This window comes from Mastigoproctus giganteus, chromosome 7, assembly GCF_048544385.1.
Source record: "Mastigoproctus giganteus isolate SK-2022 chromosome 7, ASM4854438v1, whole genome shotgun sequence".
NCBI lineage: Eukaryota > Metazoa > Arthropoda > Arachnida > Uropygi > Thelyphonidae > Mastigoproctus > Mastigoproctus giganteus.
In genome coordinates, this window is record NC_143581.1 from 168,493,908 (window position 1) to 168,515,669 (window position 21,762).

Genomic DNA, 21,762 nt, shown 5'->3' on the forward strand with positions numbered 1-21,762 from the left:
CCTTAATAGGTAGCTTCGTATAATTAATCAGTGTCAAGTTTTTATTTAACATATCCCAAATAATATCTAATGTTATTCAACGTTTACATTCGTATATAATGAGGTAACATCTAGTGAAAATAAACTGTCATTGTTGCCGAGTCTACAGTCTTTAAGATTATTAAATAATGTATCATAGTTCTTAATCCCAAATTGTATTACCTGTCTAAACGGTTTTATAATGTTATATACATGTGTGGCTAAGGATGAAAATGCCGAGTTCCTGTAGGAAACAATAGGTCTAATAGGAAACCCAGTCTTGTGTAATTTTACCTGACCGAAAAGTGCAGGAATATTGTATGTTCTGGCCTTCAATTCCTTTAACTGGGCCATAGTAATGTAGTCGTTTTTTCGATACATGGTTAACGTTTTATTATATTGATTGACCAAATTTGTAAACAGTGCCGGGTCTACTTCAAGATAAGTGGAGGTATCTGAAACAACTGAATATAACTTATTAATAAAATCAGGTTTATCTAGTATTGCCACTGTATCTCCTTTATCTGCCCTCTGTATAATAATGTCCTTATTTCCCCGAAGTTCTCGTAAAGCTGATCTGTCACGTGTATTCGATTTAGGAAGTCGTGTTTCTTTTATGTTATTCACTATTTGGTTAATTTGTTGAATAAATACATCTTTTTGTGGAACATTACGAAGTCCAAATTCAATATCAATTACGTATTGTTTTTTAGGTAGTTTTCGAGGTGGTAAATTATAATTTAGTCCTTTGGATAAAAGTGAAATCTGGTCCTGCGATAGCGTACATGAGGAAAGATTTGTAACCTGTTGATATGTCGATTCGTTGAATACTGGGTGAGGGGGTGTTCGTGAACTAGCTGACATATTCTGTGATAGTACGTTGTGTGTCTGTGTGGGGGTTGTCACCCAACTCGTATGAACTTGGTCGTAAGCCCGCGACAATGTATTAGAATTCGCATGAATGTGTCTTGACCTATCCAATAATGTTTGCAACTTATTACCGTGTCTGTTTTTTATTTCTGAGGCCTGTGCTTCCCGTCGCAAATCTATGGAGGTCTTCAATACAGACTAATCATTCAGATGTAGATAATTTTTTAATTTATCGCGAAGCTTCCTAACCTGGAAAAGGTATTTTTGTTTATTTGAATATCGAGATTTTAAGGCAAGCTTAACAATATTACGCGATGTCACCAGTGTTAGTTGTTTTATGCCCGAAATTTTTTGATTTAAATTAACCCTGGCAAACTTCAGAATGATGTTATTTTGAAGGCAATGTTTTAGAAAAGAAATATGGTAACTTTGGGCTGAATACCTTAGTGTAGATTTAATGTAATTTTGCACCAAGCCATTCAAAAAAATCTCCTATAATTGTGTGTATCAATTGTATACTACTGGAGAGACAGAAAGTGAATGAAATAGTCAATAAGAGTTTAAAAAATGAATTAGATAGTATGAATCAGAGCTGTAATACTCAATACGTTCTGCGTTGATAATAATATTTGTAAAATAATAAGAGGAGTTTACCTCAATATAGTACGTAGTACACTTCCGTATGATACCCTCCAGAAATTAAAACGGAAAAAAATCGACAACTTACCGGTACATTAGAGTAAAATATAAATAATTAAATAATTAAAAAACCCAATTTAACACAATCTACTAACATTCTGAAAATGGAACTTTTTGAAGAAAAATATTTTTAAAACAGATCACCTTACACCAAATGAAAGAAACTGAAAATTTACTGAAAGTGCATTTTAATGTGAATTGTAAATAGAGAAATTTCTAAACAATTAGAAATATAAATAGTTTAATTGTTTTAACAATTAAAATTAAATCCCTTTGTCAAATATGGTTTAAATTTTAATTCCATTTAATTTTAATTAAGTATCTGTGTAGACACTTGTTTGAGGCATTCAAGTGTTTCAGCAATGAATTTGCATCCCATGCAGTTAATTTTCAATACTCTTAAGAGTGAATCAGAAATAAAAATAAAAATAAAATAAACCATCTACTGTTATTCTTATCTATCTACTTGTTTTTTTTTTTTTTGATGGAATAATATCCTCTACATCTACTTATACATTATTTAATTTTATGAAATTCTGAATCTGAATTCCACAGAGTCTTCAATCTATACTTTTGTAAGTCCAAATGGGATAACTGAGGTCAACAAGTGACACCTTCTCTTCCAATTTCCAAAGTTCTTTCTGTGATGCCATCAACAGTATTATAAACTGTGTTAACAACTAGTTGTTAATGCAGATAACAGATGGTGGTGTATACTAGAAAAAGTTTAAGACAATTTGTACATCAACAGACCTACTGTCCAATGCAACCTTCAAAACACAGATCTACATATCCCTGAAAAGGCTAAAGCTTTGAAAAGTTTTAAGTAAACTAAATAATGAGAATATCTTTTTTCTTTCATAGGTGGCACAAATTAGAAGACATACATTTAAGATAAAAAAAGATAGTTGTGGACCAGGTGTAACAGTTATTTACTTTATTTTTTTAAGCTTGATGCTAAAGCTTAATTGCATCTCTTTGCCTTTATTAATACTAATCTCTTTATCTAATTTTTCCACAGATCAAAAAAAAACTTACACTTTTTCTCAGTGTGGCCTGTGTTTATTGTAGTAGTAGTAGTGGCATGTGATGCAAGAAAGCAAGTGTATGAGCTTATGCAGCATCAGCCAAAAAAAAATTACAAAACAATCCCCTCTACATATTTGTCCAGTTCCTTCTTAAATTTAACCTATCAACTTCCACAGCGACAAATAGAAGTTTGTTCCAGTAATTAACCACCCGCAGGCTAAAAGCAAATTTCCGCACATCTATTCTACGTCTGTCCTTCCTCAATTTCAATTTATGCCCTCTTAGGTTTGTAATCTGAACAAGTGGAAGAATCCCATCAGAATTGAGCATGCTCAACCCATTCAAGGCCTTATACACCTCAATCAGATCACCACACAGGTGCCTAGTCTCCAGCCACTGCAATTTGCAGAACTTAAGTTAAGCCTCTCTTGGTAAGAGGATCCCTTCATTGCCCTTACCAATCTTATTGCCCTTCTCTGTACGCGCAGGCGCCTCCATAGCCAACTGGGAAGGAGCAACAGTGCATAGGACACGCTTCTTGATTAGACCGAGGTTCAAGCCCATCACCACCAAATACGGAGGATGAAGAAAAGTCAGAGAATGACCACCGTGTATTCCCGGAGCAATATGGCCTTAGTTGCTAATGCTCCTAAAAACCAAACAACAACTGTACACGCTCAAGCAAATCTTCTATTCCAACACATTTCCCTCTCTTTCTAGATAGAGTTACAAAGTTGATCACTTCCCTCTTTTGACAGAATTGAGTAGTCCAAAAGTTGATTGGAAGTACAGCTTCCTGAAGCCGTCTGATGGTGCGGTAGTTCAACTTAAATATAGAGAAAGGAGAAACATGAATGGACAGTTATACATTTGGCTAAGCACACAGATTTAACACAGTACAACCAGTAGATAGGGGTTGCCAGTGTAATAAACTCATGATTTGTGAAAGCAAGTAGTAATAATTTATTTCCATTTTGGTTCATTGTTTGCAAGCTGAACCTACATGAGGGAAAATTAAGTTTTTAATATGGCAATCAACACAAAAAAATCAGGTAAATTATGCTTAACCAATTACTTTTTGCAATAAATTTATTTTCAATTTCAGGTAATGCCAAAGAGGTTAAGAGGGCTTTTAATGTACTTCAAATATATCAACTTATTAATTATAATTACATACTAAGGTAATAGGATAATCTTCCAAATATGTCAAAAATTTCTTTTTTGTGACAATGAACATCTAATTTCATTTTTGAAATCTGAAATATGCTGGCTATGGTTTTATTATTGCAATTCTGCTGATGTAATACCATCAGCTAATTAAAAAGTTTTGACTAAGTTTAATAAAATGTCAATTAGCAAGCAATCTATGGATTTCAGTTAATTAATAGTTATTTTATATAAACCAAACAAACTGAGACTGCCTGCCAGTGAAATACTATGAATCACAAAAACTGAGGGTTATCGCTCTATTTGCTAACTCAGTGCTTCTCAAACTTTTTGGATCACCATCCCCTAAAAAAAAGCCCTAGCCAGGTTGTTGTTGATATGGGGGTTTGATGGCACATAAGCTACTTTGGCTATAATGCGCCTATTCATTTATTATAAAAAAAGATGAAAAAGTTTCATAAATTCAGAATTGATTAAAAAGTCCAGTTTGCTTTAAGAAGTTGAAAAATTCAGAAATATCTGTGTCATCTCCAATGAGATTCTCTAAAGTTATTGGTCTACGAAGATTAACCAGTGATGGCAGGGTTGAAGTTCTGTCTTGTTCATAGTAAGGGCAGTCAATTAGAATGTGTTTAATACTCAGATTTATATTACAAAGTGGACACTGTGGCGGGTCGTTCCCAGTGAGTAAATAAAGGTGGGTCAGATAAGTATGTCCTATTCTTACCCCTCGCCAGGGCTTTTTTTTTACCCACCAATATAAAGTGAAGCTAAATAACTGAAATGAATATTTGTCTGTTTGCCTCCAAAAACGTAAATGCAGCCCTGCATGAATGTGTGTGAATTATAAAGAAAACTATTTACTGCACTTTATTCCTTCTTCGTAAAAAATTACAACTACATAAAGTCAGTTATAGTCACTTAAATTAAGTCATAAAAATTAAAGTTAATTACATAAATAAGTCATGATATTAATGGAAATAGTTAATTATATTTTAATATTTAATGCGATGGATGAGCTTGGTGGAGATTTATTAGCTTATCAATATTAGGTTTAATATCTGTAAGTAGAAGTCGTAAATCGCCACGATTAACAACATCAGACAATTTCTTTGTTTTGTCAGCAATTGAGATACAGCACTGAAACCGGTTTCGACTAGATATGATGTTGGAAAAGAAATAAGTAATTTTTTTACAATTCCCCACAATGCAGGATAATGGTCAGGGATTTTCTTTTGTAACCAAAATTCCTGATATGAATTTTGAAATTTTGGCTTCAGCTCAACTTCATTTTGTAACTCAATCAATTCTTCTTCTAAAAAACGTTCACCATCGTCATTATTTCAAAAAGGATTTATAACCCAATCTGGAATTTTCAAATTAAGAAGATCTTCGAACCTTTCCTGCATATCTCTGTGCAACATTTCTAGATGATTACAAAAAGTTAAGAGTTTCATCAGCTATTTTTTTCTTTTTTCTCTATTTCCAACAGATTTGGAAATTGATACAATTCACGTCATCCTACGTTGCGCATAAAAAGCTTTAATTTTGAAATAAATGCTGAAATTTGAATTTTCGCCTTAAGAGTTACATCTTGTCCTTGTAAATGTAAGTTCATTGAGTTGAATCTAGTAAATAAATCTGCAAGATAAGCAATATCAGTTTTCATTTTCTTGAGGTCATTACTAAGGTCGTTGCTCCTATCTTCAAAAACCTCAACAACAGTATCAAAGTGTTCATAAAATCTGTTGAGACAGTTGCCTTTTGACAGCCAACGAACCTAGGAGTGAAGTAGCAATCGTTCAAAATCTTCACTGTTTTGATCACAAAGCTTTCGAAATATATGATCATTCAAAGAATGTGCTTTAATTTTGTTTATAGCAGTAATAACAGTTTGTAGAAAATTGTGCAGTTGACTGCCAAGTTTTTTCGCAACTAAATGCTGACGGTGAATGACAACAATGAACAGTAATAATATTTGGCACAGCATTTTTTTAATAAGCCATAAAATCCTTGTAACGGCCACTCATTGATGGTGCTCCACCCGTTGCATAAGCAAGTACATTTGTAAGTGGAATTTCCCTGTCTTTAAAAAACTTTTCAGTAACCTGAAATACACTCGCCTTTGGTATACATCTCTAGATATCTTGCAAATAATAATTCTTCGTTCAACTTTTCATCTTTTATAAAACGTACGTATGCTAGTAGTAAAGATTCGTTACCTGGCAGAGTTGATTTGTCTATTTGTAAGGCAAATTCTGTTGTTCGTAAAATGTTACATAGAGCATTTTCTGTGTCTTTGGCCATTTTGTCTATCCATCTCTAACTGTATCATTGCTAAGTGGAATAGATTTTATTATATTGTGCGGTGATGTACGTAAAACAGTACTGATAACTTCAGAAATTGCAGGCAAAATTAATTCTTCACCAATTGTACGAGGCTTACCAGCTTTTGCAATCAACAGTGAAATATTGTTCGAGGCCCGCAAGCCATTGTTGTTTTGTTGCGACGCACAAGAAAACATGCTCAATAATGTTGGGTGCTTTTCAAATTTGTCACGTAGCTTTTGAAAGTAAGACAAGTTATTTGACTATATCACCACCCTGTCGCCCCCAGGGGACGATATTGCCCACTTTGAGAAGCACTGTGCTAACTAATGATTACACTTTAAATAAATCTGTAATGTGAAAATGGAATCAATTTCACTGCCTCAGTATATTTAAAATATGTTGGAGGGACAACAGTAGATGGAGCTAACAAAAATTGTTAGCTCCATCTACTGATACTTTTCTAAACTAAAGTTGACCACAATCACTTTGGCTATTGTATTTTAAAATGGGTGGTGAGGGGTTTCATAATTACATTCATCTCTTGTTATAATAAACTAGAATATTAAGGAATCAGATACAAATTTAATTTGAATACAACGGACAGTTTCCTATGCTTTATTTTGGCACTTCTGTGAAAACTCAATCATCCAATTTCACGTGAATTTTGAATCATATTGCCTATAGAATATACAACCTTAAAAAGATTTTTAAAAAAATTTATTACTTTTTGTTTGTTTGTCTATGCAAGTGATTTTCACAAATTAAATTTGCATATTTAATTAAGACACAGGAAATTCACTGCAAGGGTAAGAGAAGGAAATGGTTCCATTTTTACTTTAAAATTATATTTAGTGGGAATAGTTTGATAATTTTTGAACATTTTAAGTTATCAGATGTCAATTAGTTAAAACTTGACCAATTAACAAATTCTATAATTACTGATAATTTTATAGATGGTTGGTTGGTTTAAATGGAAGTTTATTGGCACAAGGGCAACTAAAGCCAAATTGTGCATGTCACAGTAATTCTGCAAATGATTTTTTTTTTCCAGTCATATGTCAGATAAGTTCATATAAATGAATTTGTTTTAAAAAATTAAATAAATCAGATAAATTTGCGTCATCACTCAGAATATGGTTCATCTCTAATGAATTGTTTTGGGTTAAAGCCAATTTAAAATTTGTTAATCGAACAGCATGATTGTAGGGACACTTGAGGAGAATGTATTTCACTGTAAGTAGTGCAGAATAATTACAATAGTGAGGAGGTTCATCACCTGTCAACAAATGGAGGTGGGTGAGATGGGAATGCCCAAAACATGTGCTTGCAAGGACAACCTCTTCTTGTCTGTTTAATGGTGAACTAGATTTACAGTATTGTGGCTTTTCTTTATTTGGTTGTTGGTATGAAAGTACAAGACACAAGGGCAATTTTGGCCAATTTCATGACACAAGGGCAATTGTGGCCAATATGTGTCTGTCAGCATCATTACGTTCATTTTAATGATTTAGGATGGATATATCAGAGTGTATTTATTATTCCTAGATGTTTAATATATATAAAGAGCTCACTTAGGTTTGCTTTGTCACCAAGTACATGAGAGAGGGTTAGAGGAGCTTGCAAGTTTGCTAATGATTGGAAGGATGTGGTACGAACAGCTGAATAGGTTGGACAATCAATCAGGATGTGCCTTACTGTAAATTGTATCTGACAGACAGAGCACAGCAGGGGATCTTCTCTTAAAAGTAAAGGTTTCTGAGTGAGGAAGGTATGCCCAATGTGCATTCTTGTTAATATAACTTCCTCCTGTCTATTTGTACGTGAGCTAGAATGCCACGAACATAGATCTTTTTTTATTCTGCGAAGTTTATTGCACGATTGATCCCTCCACCAAAGTTGTTTCCAGATGGAAGTATATTTGGTATGAAATACATCCCTATAATCTGTAAACGTTACAAACTGAAAGTTATCTTGTATATTATGATCTCGATTTTTTGCGGCTTGGTCTGCATGATTATTTTCTGGGATTCCAGCATGGCTGGGAATCCAACAGATAGACACTGGTTTTCTTGCTTTATGCAAAACTCCGAGTTGTTTTTTGATATGCTGAATCAAGGAATTTGAGGAATATTTGCTGTTCTGTAAAGCTGTTACTGCATTAGGGAGTCAGTATAGATTAGAGCAGGTTGAAGTTGATGCTTGGTAATATCATCCAGTGCTAGTTTAATAGCATATAATTCTGCTGTGAAAATACTGCAAACATGAGGAAATGAGACAGATATAATATCCTTCTAAGGATATTATATATCCTTCAACCCTTCTAAGTACACGGTCGAAGTGAGAGGTCTTTTAGGCACTTCAGATCACAACTTGGTGATTGTCTCTTCTCCAATGGAACCTTTATCTCATGGCTATTCCCAACATCGTGTTGTTTGGCATTATAAGAATGCAAAATGGGATGACCTGCAAGACTTCTTTTCTTCTTTTCCTTGGTCCGATTACTGTTTCAAAAGTTCTGATGTCAATGTTTGCTCGGATCGTGTCAGTGAAATTATTCTTGCAGGAATGGAATCCTTTATCCCACACTCCACTTTAAAATCTCGTCCTTTATCTAAACCTTGGGTTTCCAATAAATGAGCTAAGGCTGTTCAAGAGAAGAATGTTGCATATCGTAATTGGCTTGTTTCTAATTCTTCAGTTTCATTTTCTGCTTACACCAAAGCTCGCAACAATTGTAAAGCAGTTATTAACCAGTCCAAACTAGAGTTTGAACAGGCTAAGAGTAGAAAACTTGCTTCTTGCCCTAATGCCAGCCGAGCATTCTGGTCTCTTGCCAAAGCTATTGGCCGCAACTTTTGCCAATCTCTGCTCCCACCTCTGTCCAAACCAGATGGTTCTGTTGTCACTTCAGCCAAGGATAAAGCTGACCTGCTAGCATCCCATTTTTCTTTTAACTCATGCATTAACGATCTTGGTAAAACACCTCCCACTATTCCCAACACACTCCATTCGATGCCTCCTGTGGTCTTCCGTCAAAAGGATGTCAGAAGGATTTTGACAAATCTTGATGCTAAGAAAGCTCCAGGTCCCGATGATATTTCTCCACTTGTTCTCAAAACCTGTGCTCCTGAACTTACTCCTATTCTTTGCCGCCTTTTTTCACTTTCTTATTCCAAAGGTGTTTTTCCTTCTGCTTAGAAATTTGCTCATATCCAGCCAGTTCCTAAAAAGGGTGACAAATCCCTCCAATCCAATTATCGTCCCATTGCAATTACTTCTATCCTTTCTAAAGTAATGGAGAAATCAATTAACCGCCAAATTTTAAACTACCTAGAAACCTTCCGTCTGATCAACGATTGCAAGTATGGATTCCGTCAGCGTCGATTCACTGGTGATATTCTAGCTTATGTTACCCATTTATGGACAAATTCAATAGAAAGGTTCGGTGAAACACAAGTAGTTGCTCTTGACATCTCAAAGGCTTTTGATCGTGTTTGGCGTAAAGGTCTTCTAAACAAGCTTCCATCTTATGGTTTGCCAACTGTTTTTAGTATTTGGTTATCCAGTTCTCTCTCTGATCGCTCACTGAGGGTGATGGTAGATGGCTCTCTGTCTTCTAACTTCTCCACTAATGCCAGTGTCCCCCAAGGTTCAGTTCTTTCCCCCACTCTTTTCCTCTTGTATATTAATGACCTTCTTCCATTGACTGGAAATCCTATCCATAGTTTTGCCAATGATAGCACATTGCTTTCCACTTTCCATTTTGAGAAACCTTGTCCTGCTCAATCAGCTTCAACTTCTCGAAAATCTGCTACCAATTCCTTAAATGCCGATCTTCAGGTAATTCTCCAGTGGGGCAAAGACAACTTAGTTGATTTCAACCCTTCTAAAACTCAGTCTTGTCTTATATCTCGCAAATAGGATTCTTCTGCTCCTATGCTTATCTTTAGTGACACTCCGATTTCTAGGCAAAATGATATATCTCTTTTGGGGATTACCCTGACTTCTAATCTCTCTTGGCACAAGCACATTACAAATATTGCTTCTTCTGCATCTAAAAAACTTGGTTTTCTCTTTCGCTCTCGGCGTTACTTTTCTTCCAAACAGCTGCTCACTCTGTATAAATTGCAAATCCGCTCTGCCATGGAATATTGTTCCCACATCTGGGGTGGTGCCTCCAAAACCTCTCTCAGGCTTCTTGATTCCATTCAGAAGAGGGCAGTTAGGTTAATTAATGACTCATCTCTAACAGTCTCTGCACTCGCTGTCTCATAGACGTACTGTTTCTGCTGCATGCCTCTTCTACAGATACTTCCATGGACACTGTTCTTCTGAATTAGCTTCTATAATTCCTGCTCTCTCTTTCAAAACAGTCCGAACACGTGCCGCCACCAGCCAACATCCATTTACTGTCAAACTTCAAACTCACAGAACCAACTTTTCATCTTCCTCGTTTATTCATTCAACTGCCGTTTTCTGGAACAACCTTTTCATACGTATTTCCTGAAAATTACAGTCTACAGAAGTTCAAGTCCAATGTCAACAAATATCTTCTTTCGTCTGCTCAACCTCCAACCCAAGCACGGTACTAAGTACTATAGGTTCTAACACCTCTCGTGTTTGGGGTTTACATAAAAAAAAAATATATATATATATATATATATATATATATTCCGGTAAAACTACTGTGGCGCCTACTGAGTTGTTCGATTTTGAACCATCCGTGTAAATCTGATGACTGTTTCTATTTTCAAAACTGTGCAGTGCATGAAGCTTCTGTATAACGATTGGAGAGATCTCTTTTTTATTCCTGTTTGTAAGATGTGATATGGACAAAGGCACAGTCGGAATCCAAGGAGGTTCTGAGTTTATATCTACTGCAGAAATGTGCTGGAAATGTATTTCCCAAAATTGAGCTAAGTGTCTGAGACGCAGTCCTACTGGTTTATTTTCATTTGGCTTGGAATCATAATTCCTTGTCCATGGTGGATCGTGAATAATGGACCAATTTGGATGTGATGGCTGACTGTATATTTTTGCCACATACATGCACAGTAGATAATCTTGTTGAAGGTGCAGCAGGGGGTTATGATGCATCCGCATACAGGCTGTAAATTGGTGAAGTTCTAAATGCTCCTAGAGCTATGCGGAGAGCATTATGGTGAATGGTATCTAGGCAACGTAAGATGCTCCTTCTTGCTGAAACATATACAGGAGATCCATAATCCAAACGAGATCTAATCAAAGTTTTATATAATAGTAATAATGTGGACCTGTCTGCTCCACAGGCCATTGAAGATACTGTGCGCAAGATATTAAGTTTTAAGAGGCAACTAGTTCGAAGTCTTAGTATATATGTTTATGAAAGTTTAGTTTTCTATCTAATGTTAAGCTCAAGAAGGATAAATTTTGAACAACAGGTAGAGCAATTTTATTTAAGTATAAGACCGGTTCAGGATGAAGACCACACATTTTATAGAAGTGTATAACAGCTGATTTTTTCTCAGATATTCTATATCCATTATTTTTAGTCCATACTTCTATTTTGTTTATGGATAATTGGAGCTGTCGTTCTATTGTGTTCATGCTTTGTGATTGAAATGAAATGGAAAGATCATCTGCATACATATAGATTTCCAATGATGGTGGTATAACCTTTGTGTTATTGTTCACACGCAATGCAAACAGGGTTGCACTTAATACTGAGCCCTGGGGAACCCCTTCCTGTTGTATATATATTGTAGATAAACAGCCCTTATATCGTACCTGAAATGTTCTGTCAGCAAGGAATTTTTCTATAAATTGTGGAAGTTGTCCTCTGTATCCTAATTGAAATAGATCTCGTAGAATTCAGAATCTCCATGTTGTGTCAAAAGCTTTTTCAAGATCTAGATTTACCATCACCATATGCTGCTTTCTTATAAATGAGTTTCTAATATGTTTCCACTTTGACACGTAGATCAAGTGTCGATCTATTTTTTCTAAATCTAAATTGGTGGGATGATAAAACATTATCTTTTTCCAGCAACCACGTAAGTCTATTATGCACCATTCGTTCAAGGAGTTTCCCTAAGCAGCTGGTCAGTGAAATTGGGCGATAATTATATGTATAGGAAGGATCTTTTCCGGGTGTGAGAAATGCAAGGACAATTGCATGCCACCATATGGATGGATACAGGTTGTTCAGAAAAATTCTATTATATAGAGCTAGTAGGATTTCCAGACAATCAGAGTTTAGGTGTTGGATCATAGTATAATAAATACCATCGAGACCTGGTGCGCTATTAGGCAATTTTTTAATGGTTGTAAGTAATTGCTCTTTTAGAAATGGTAGATTATAGGGATGAGATGTCTTGGTAGAGAAATTCAACTTACTCCGTTCAGCTTGCTCTTTATATTTTTGAAAGTCAGTGTTGTAGCTTGTAACTGCTGATATGGAAGCGAAAGAGTCAGCCAGAATTTCTGATATCTGCTCTGTTACAAAAATGTCCTGCCCTTTCCAATGATTAGAGACTTAAAATCCGAATTTTTTTCCACACCAAACCAGGCCTCGAGTTCCTAGTAAATGTGGAAGCAAACATGATCCAAGAATTTTTCTTTGCTTTTTTCTGAATTCTCCTCGCTTCAGCTTTGGCTTTTTTATATGCAATCAAATTGAGGGTAGTTGGATATTTTCGGAATCTATTCCATGCGCGATTTTGTTTTGTTTTTGCTGTTGCACATTCTGCATTCCACCAAGAGTTGTACCATGCCTGCCTTGCCTTACTTATTTGAGGTATTGTAGCTTTGGAAGCTTCTAATAGTTAATCGTTGATATATAAGACAGCATCATCTATTGGCAGGGATTCTATTAATTGCTTATCCAGTTTGATTAATTGCATATATTTACTCCAATTAGTTTTTTTAAAATTCCATACTGTTCTGGTTCCTTCTGTAAGAGTCGATTGTGTCTGTATGGAACATACTATCGGAAAATGATCACTGTTGTAAGGATCATTGAACACGAACCATTCTATACTAGGATAAATTAATGGAGAACATATTGTTAAGTCTATTGAAGAGGTGATACCTGTACCCAAACTGATATAAGTGTGAGATCCGGTATTCAGTAAATTCAGTTGTTGATCATCTATGAAAGTTTCGATTATGTTACCTCTACTGTCTGTGTGAGCAGATCCCCACAAATGATGATGGGCATTCATATCTCCCATAAGGCAATAGGGAGGTTGAAGCTGCATAGTTTGTTTGTTGTTTGTTATTTGGTTTTTAGGAGCATTAGCAACTAAGGCCATATTGTTCCAGGATATGCGGTGGTCATTCCCTTGACCTTTCCACATCCTCCGTATTTGGTGGTGACGGGCTCGAATCCCAGTCTAATCAAGAAGCGTGTGCTACGCACTGCTGCTCCTTCCCACCTGGCTACGGAGGCACCCGAAGCTGCATAGTAAGATCGTTTAATTCCAATCTGGAGAGAGGGATATTTGGTGGAAGATAAATGGAAGAGATTGTGATAGAAATTCCGATGGCTATTCTTACTGCTACTGCTTCTAAGTTGGTTCTTAATGTTGTTTGCTTAGCTGGTATATGAGTATTCACCAAAATTGCCACTCCTCCTTTGGCAGTTCTGTTATCATTCCTGTCTCTCCGGAAAAGTGTATAATTTTGAAATGTGGGTGAAGATTGAAGTGTTAGATGGGTCTCCTGAAGGCAAATGCAGGCCGGTTTATACTGCTGAATAACATCTTTTATTTCATCCAATTTTCCAAGTAAACCACGACAGTTCCATTGTATAATAATATGTTGCATTATTTAGGTCTCGGGACAATTTGTTGAATCTGACTGCGCTTTTGAGTTTTTTCGTTTATCATATTTGGGTCTATCTTTCTTCGGAAAATTAGGACGAGGTGTATCAATATCTTCTGCAGGGTGTAGTTCTAGTACGTTCTCTCTCTGTTCATCAGTATCCATTTGGTCTATGTTTGTTTGTTTCTGTTCACACAGTTTACTAGATGCTGTTTGCTTTGTTTTTGAAGATGTTACTTCTGATTTCTGCTTTCCAGGCACGGAAGTATCCTGCTCTTTAGCACTGGATGTTTCTTGTGAAACTGTTTTTGTCATCAATATTACTTTACTCCAGTCTATAATTTGATTTAGAGGTATTGCTACCTCCATTTGAGTGGCTATAGTTTGCTGTCATTTCACTGCTGAAGCATAGGAACGTGAAGGTTTGGTTGCAAGTATCTGTTTTCTTGCTTCCAGATAAGACATTTTCTACTTTGTATTTTTGAATTTGCTTTCCCAATACCCACATTTTGCATGTCTTCGAAAAAGCAGGATGATTTTCGTGACAATTGGGAGAGTGGTGTAGCGGATGTGCAGTTTGCTTGATTGTTGTCTTTTGATCCACAGAGTGGACAGATGGGATCACTGCGACATGTCACCTGAGAGTGTCCGTATCGCTGACAGTTGTAACACCTTATTGGATTTGGTATATATGGTCGGATTTTGCAATTTAAATATCCTGCTTTAACTGAATGGGGAAGAGAAGGATTGTTAAAGTTGAGAATTACTGATCGGGTTGGAATGAGAATTCCGTCTTTCTTCATCATTATCCTCCTAACATGTATCACTTGTTCTGTTAGCTCGCGCAGTAGTTCTTCTTCTGAAACAGTCAAAAGGTCCCATTCAGTAATAACACCTTTCGATGTATTCAGGGAATTATGTGGGGTAATTTCAACTGGTAGTCCTGCAAAAGTTTTCGTTTTTAGCATTTTTCCGATTGATGACTTAGTCAGGTTTCTACTAAGAGATCACCTGATTGTAATCGTATTATCATTTTTGGTGATCCAACCATGGACTCTATAGTCTTCTGAACTAAGAAAGTGGATAATTTCCCAACGGGTTGTGATGATAACGAATGTGTCACCAAAAAAAAAGGGACAGTAGGCTGAGAGCTGTTTATTTTCATTCTCTTAGCCTGAGACATGTTCAGCTGTAAGTCATCACATTTATTGGAGTTAACTTTCTCCAATCCTGTGTTGTTAGTTTTTTGGTCCATTTTCAACTCCTTTTAGTCCTGGGTGATGTCTTTTCACCCAGGTCCAGCCCCACCATGAGGAGGCAGGAGTCGTGCCACCAAGTGACCAAGCAAGTAAAATAGAAGGTTAGTACAAAGAAAAATTAAGAAAGGAAGGTTATTTTCCTTTCTGAAACTTCTTCCTTGTGCTTAAAGAAAGAGAACTCTTATTATATATTTGAATATGAACTCAAAGTGAAAAGCTTATCTCTCTAATATAATCGCAGTAGAAGTTGCAAGGAAGATTGCTTGGCCTCAAGATTCGCTTGGCACCCGGGGCCTTTTTTATTGGAAAAAGTTTATTATGGGTCTGTTGCTGCCATACTGATGCCCATTGTTCACATAACTGTTTTATGATGAGTTTGCAGTCCATATAAGGAATCGAGGCAAGTGAAGACACAGTGTTGACTGGATTTTTTGCTGCTTGATCTGCTTTCTCATTTCCCTAGATTCCAGCATGCCCAGGAATCCAGCAGAAGCTTACCTCTGTGTTATGCTCTGTGAGATTAATTAACTGTGCTCTTGATTTCTTTCAAAATAGGATGAGTTCAGACATTTATGTTGTAAAGAAGTTACTGCACTCAAGGAATCGGTATAGATTATTATCTCTTCATTAGACCTCTTGTTGACATGTTTGACAGGCATTTTTATTGTATGCAGTTCAACGGTGTAAATACTGCAACTTTGGAAAATGTTTTTCAGAGATTGCACAAGTGGGAAGAACTACTGCAGCGCCTAAATCTGTATCATATTTGGATCCATCAGTATATTTGCAAACAGCGCATGTTTGATGATGCATGAGTTGAATGTAGCTGCTGTATATTTTGATTGTCCAATGCCTGTTTTCCCCACTTTTGAAAAAATTCATCAGATAAAGGTTTGAAAGTGGACCATGGAGGTTCCATTTCTCCGGTTGTTGTTGTTATTCGGTTTTTAGGAGCATTATCAACTAAGGCCATATTGTTCTGGGGATATGCGGTGGTCATTCCCTGACCTTTCTGCATTCTCCATATTTGGTGGTCACAGGCTCGAACCCTGGTCAAATCAAGAAGCATGTGCTACGCACTGCTGCTCCTGCCCACGGAGGCGCCTCCATTTCGCTTGTGTCTGAGTGGATATTGTCTAGTGGGACACTCCAATTCTGTGCAACATCCTTCAATCTAATTCCAACAGGTTTATTTTCATTTGGTTTATTTCTGTAGAAATTTTGGAAAGACAGAGTAAACGTGTAAGGCCAGATGGGATGTGAGGGCATACTCTGAAGTTTGGCTGCGTACGTAAGCAGCAGCATCTGTCTCCGAAACGATAATGGAGGTTCGTGTGCATCGATATAAAGACTCTGGACTGGCAACATTCGGAAGGCAACCTAGAACAATTCTAAGTTCATTGTATTGAATGGTATTTAGGGACTGTAATGCTGATTTTCTAGCTGAGTCATATACAGGTGCACCATAGTCTAGTGTGGATCGGATTATAGTTTTATACAGGTGAAGAAGGGAGTGTCGGTCAGCTCCTCATGACATCGCAGAAAGCACTCTAAAGATATTCACTTTCTTCAAACAAACAGTTTGTACATGCTGTATGTGTTTCAGGAAGTTTAATTTCTTATCCAATATTAAATCTAAGAATCCAATATTGTCATTGACTGGAATAGCACGATTTCCCAGGCGCAATTCAGGATCAGGGTGCAGTTTTCGCTTCTTGCAGAAGTGTATAGTGACAGTCTGTAACCATTTTGTAACATCCATGTTTGTATTTTATTTATTGATAGTTGGAGTTTCCTTTCAATAGAGTATATATTTTGTGAGTGACTGGATATAGTGAGGTCATCGGCATAAAGACAAGTTTCTACTGAATTCGGGATGGTTGTTAGTGTGTGTATTCTAACTGCGGAGAGTGTGGCACTGAGGACTGACCCTTGTGGGACTCCTTCCTCCTGTATGGAGATTTTGGAGAGTGTTGTTGTTGTTGGGTTTTTAGGAGCATTAGCAACTAAGGCCATATTGCTCCGGTGCGGTGGTCATTCCCTGACCTTTCCGCATGCTTCGTATTTGGTGGTGACGGGCTCGAACCCCGGTCTAATCAAGAAGCATGTACTACGCACTGCTGCTCCTTCCCACCTGGCTACGGAGGCGCCCTTGGAGAGTGTACCTCAATAACAGACCTGGAAAGATTTATATTCGAAAAAGCTCTGAATTAATGCTGGTAAATGTCCTCTTATCCTAGGGCATGTATGTCACGAAGGATGCCATGATGAAACCTGGTTTCAAAGGCTTTCTCTATATCTAAGCTTCACCATAACCAAATGTTCATTTTTTATGAATGTATTTCACACATTTGCCTCAGCCTTTATCATAAGGTCTAAGGTAGATCTGTTTTTAAGAAATCCAAACTGATCGTTGTTCACAATAGTTTGAGTTTCCAGATACCAGGTGATGTGACTATGTACCATTTTTTCCAGAGTCTTACCTAAGCAGCTAGTAAGTGAAATTGGTCTATAATTATGCAGGTCTAATTGGTCTTTTTCTGGTTTTGGAATGGGTAGAACTACAGAATGTCGCCATGATAGGGGAAAATAATTTGCGACAAATATTCGGTTGAAAAGTTTTAGGAGAGAGTAATGAGTTCTCTCATTTAGATTCTTTAACATTAGGTATCATATACCGTCTGGACCAGGTGCACTATTGGCTGATTTTTTTTAAAGATTCTTCTAATTCATACATGGTAAGTGGTTCATTATAAGAGAAGGCTGACTTCGTTCTGAAATTTATTTTATATTTTTCAGCTATCGATTTGGCTTTTAGGAAAGTTGGATCATATGCTGTTGATGCAGAATGGTGAGCAAAAGATTCCATGAGGATGTTTGCAATATTCTCAGGAAGGGTTACCTCCTGTCCTTTATAGAAATTTGATTGAGGAAGGAATTGATGGAGACTTTCCAGTAAGGCATCTTATTTTTCGCCAGATCAGTGCTGCACTTGTGTCTTTAGTGACAGAGGAAGCAAAACAAATCCAAGATTCTTCTTCGGCTTTTCGCCAGATGTAACGGGCCTGGGCTTTACATTTCTTGTAGATAATCAGATTGGCAGTGGTTGGAACTAATTTCATGCCTTGTTTTTTTTTCTCCCCTAGCAGTGTTACATGCCGAATTCCACCAGTAATTTTTGTGTTTGGATTCTTTAATTGAAGTTTCAGGAATGGTAGCAGCAGCTGCCACCAACATTTGTTCTGTGATGTGTTTAACGGCATCATCTATGGAGCGATGTTGGATAATATCATCATCTGGTGTAATGCTAGATGCATATTTATTCCAGTCAGCTTTTGAGAATTTCCATTTAGTTCTACCAATTACTGGTAAGTTTCTTCTTGTGCTGAGCTTACAGATTATAGGAAAATGGTCACTATTTAATGGGTTGTTTGAAACTCTAATTGAAGTTTCAGGAATGGTAGCAGCAGCTGCCACCAACATTTGTTCTGTGATGTGTTTAACGGCATCATCTATGGAGCGATGTTGGATAATATCATCATCTGGTGTAATGCTAGATGCATATTTATTCCAGTCAGCTTTTGAGAATTTCCATTTAGTTCTACCAATTACTGGTAAGTTTCTTCTTGTGCTGAGCTTACAGATTATAGGAAAATGGTCACTATTTAATGGGTTGTTTGAAACTCTCCAATCAAAGTCTGGAAATAACGTGGGTGAGCATAATGACAGTTCTATAGCAGAAGTTGAGCCTGTTGAAAAATGGACATGGGTGTGGGTGCCTGTGTTCAGCATTGTGAGATTATGCTTTACAAGAAAAGCCTCTATTGCGTGTCCCCGGTTGTCTGTCTGTAAAGATCCCCATAACTGGTGATACATATTAAAATCATCCAATATGCAGAAAGGAGAGAGTAGTTGTAGGATAAGATCATCTAGTTCAGTTATCGAGCAGTTCTGATTTGGTGAGATATATATATGGATACAAGAATAAGTGTTGTGCCAAGAGCAAGGCATACTGCAACTACTTCTAAAGTGGTTTGTACAGGAATACATCTGGACAGGATTTTACTTTCAATCAATATAGCTACACCACCATGTGACCCATGGGTAGTGATCCTGCCTTGCCTGAACAAGGTATAGTTTTTAACTGAAAGAGTAACTTGTGGAGAGAGAGAGAGAGATTCGTTTCTTGTAGACAGATACCTACTGGATGATGCTGATTTATCAAATCGTGAATATCATCTACGTTGCTACAAAGGCCTCTACAATTCCACTGAATCAACTGATTCATTATTTAGCTTTTGAAGTAGAAATTATTTCTGACTGTTTTTTAGAACCAATCTGCTTATGGCATTCCAATTTCATTTTATCTTTTCTCAGGAAAGTGGGTCATACAGTATCCATGTCTTCCTCAGCATGTGTTTCTAAGATGGTTTCATCATTGTTAGTGGTGTCATCAGTTTCCAAATCTACAGTTAGTCTTTTGCAGTTTAAGATTTCTCAGACTCTCAGTATCTGAATGTGATGGACTAATAGTTGGTGGTACGGTGACTGGGGTATTATTTGCTTGGTCTTTTACTTGTTCTTTAGGGGACTCCTGTGGACTCGCTAGAACAGCCCGAGCCCAGTCAGAAATGGATGTACTTGTTTCCTTGCTTCTTGATAGGTCACTGTGTTCTATTTTGTATTTCTGTATCTTCTTTCCTGTTTTCCAGGTTTCACAGACTTTTGAGTAAGCTTACCCTTACAGTTTGGACATACTGGTGTTTCTGCTGGGCAGTCTGTTTGTGTGTTCCTTGAATCCACAGTTGTGGCAGACAAACCCCTCTACACTGTTTGAGCATGGCCAAATTTTTGGCACTTGAAGGCACCTGAGGGGGATTGGGGATATAAGGTCGGATATTGCAGTTCAGATATCTAGGCTTAACTATAGCTGGAAGGATTGGTGTTGAAAAGGTCAGTATAACACTGCGTATCAGAACCAGTTCACCGTCTTTTTTGATTTTAATTCGCTTTGCCTGTACGACTTTTTGGTCTTGTAGCTCTTGGACTAATTCCTCATCAGTAACATTTATTAAGTCCCACTCAGACAGCACTCCTTCAGATAAATTTAGGGTAACATGTGGAGTTACTGTGACAGGAATATTCACAAATTTTGAGATTCTTAGTAGGGCTTCAAAGTGCCTACTATTAACAGTCTCTATAAGTAGATCTCCGGAGCAGAGTCTTCTCACCATTTTAGGTGGTCCGGCAGCATTCTCAAGATATTTCTCGTTAAGAAATGGAGAAAGTGCACCTATCGGCTGACTTGTTTGGGAATGTATTATAAGAAACAGTGGTGATTCCTTTTTGGATCCTTCTGTTCTTTGTCTCTTAGGATGGGAAGTGTCAAAGTCAGTTTGGTCTGTCCTTGAACTGTTTGAGCCATGAGGCTCAACAGATGGATAACAGTCTTCGTGATCCACGTTAGCTCCTTTTAGCCCTTGGCAGAGAACCTTTTCTGCCAAGGTTACTGGCCCCGCCACAGGGAGGCAGGAGCAGTGCCGCTAGAGTGACCAAGCGGTGTAAGTTAGTTTGTTAGTTTCAAGGAAAGAAAAAAGAAATGTGGTTTTCTTTTCTGTAACTTAGAATTCGTAAGAGTAAGTTAACAATAAATTACTTTAAACGTAAGAAAAACTTTCCAAATTAACAAGTACTGTCGCAGTGAGAAAATGCTCTATAAATAGTTCAAAGAATTACTCGATCACAATAATGCTTGGCACCCAGGGCCAATTTTCTAGATACCTACAAATATTTTAAAATTCTTATCTCTAACACAGTTCTATAAATAATATACAGAAAAGTATATATCTTGTTATTTATTTCTTAATGCTATACAAATTTCAAGCAGAATAATGGTAAAAAGCACAGCTGGTATTATATTAGGGAAAAAATTAATTATAACACCTAATAAAAAATGACCTTCAGTACCTCATATTCACATAGCAAGCATATGCTTTCCAAAGCTAATACAGCAGCAGGCATACTAGCTTCATCTGATGATTCAGTTAAAATTTTTGATAAAACTCCAAGCATATCTGGTCCATGTTGATGTGGCCTAAATTTATAAAAAAAAAAAATAAAAAAAAGAAAGAAAAAAAAAATCAATTCCTATATATAATTTGTTCACATGTATGCCAAAAACAACTGATTCATGAATGAATATCAAATACAAGACACTTAATAACAATTAAATTGTTAGTAAGTGCCAATATAAGGAATATATACTACTAAATGCATGAATATCAGATAAGCACATTGGATCTGTAAATATTGTAGGATCAATTTAATCCTATGACAGGAGCAACCCTAGATAAAGTATGCTAGAACCATATACATATATATATATATATATATATATAAAATAAATCAATATAAAATAAAATAATTTTTAACGTATTCTTCATTATTTAACATAGTACATTGTGTTTTACAGAGATATTATTAAATAGGTTTAGTAGCATTCTTTAGCTTCTTATTTTGAATATATATTTGAAAAAAAAAAAAAAAAAAAAAATATATATATATATATATATATATATATATATTT

General features: G+C 36.4%; 1 protein-coding gene across 2 annotated transcripts in view; it reads right to left on the bottom strand.

Annotated features, from left to right (window-relative positions):
- LOC150083319 (focadhesin-like) overlaps positions 1-21,762 on the bottom strand; it is a 457,209-nt gene that overhangs the window by 370,613 nt on the left and 64,834 nt on the right. For both annotated transcript variants that reach the window (XM_090377973.1, XM_090377972.1), the window contains exon 4: positions 21,144-21,270. In XM_090377973.1, the coding sequence (XP_090234099.1) occupies positions 21,144-21,270 (127 nt within the window). The remainder of the gene's footprint in view (positions 1-21,143; positions 21,271-21,762) is intronic.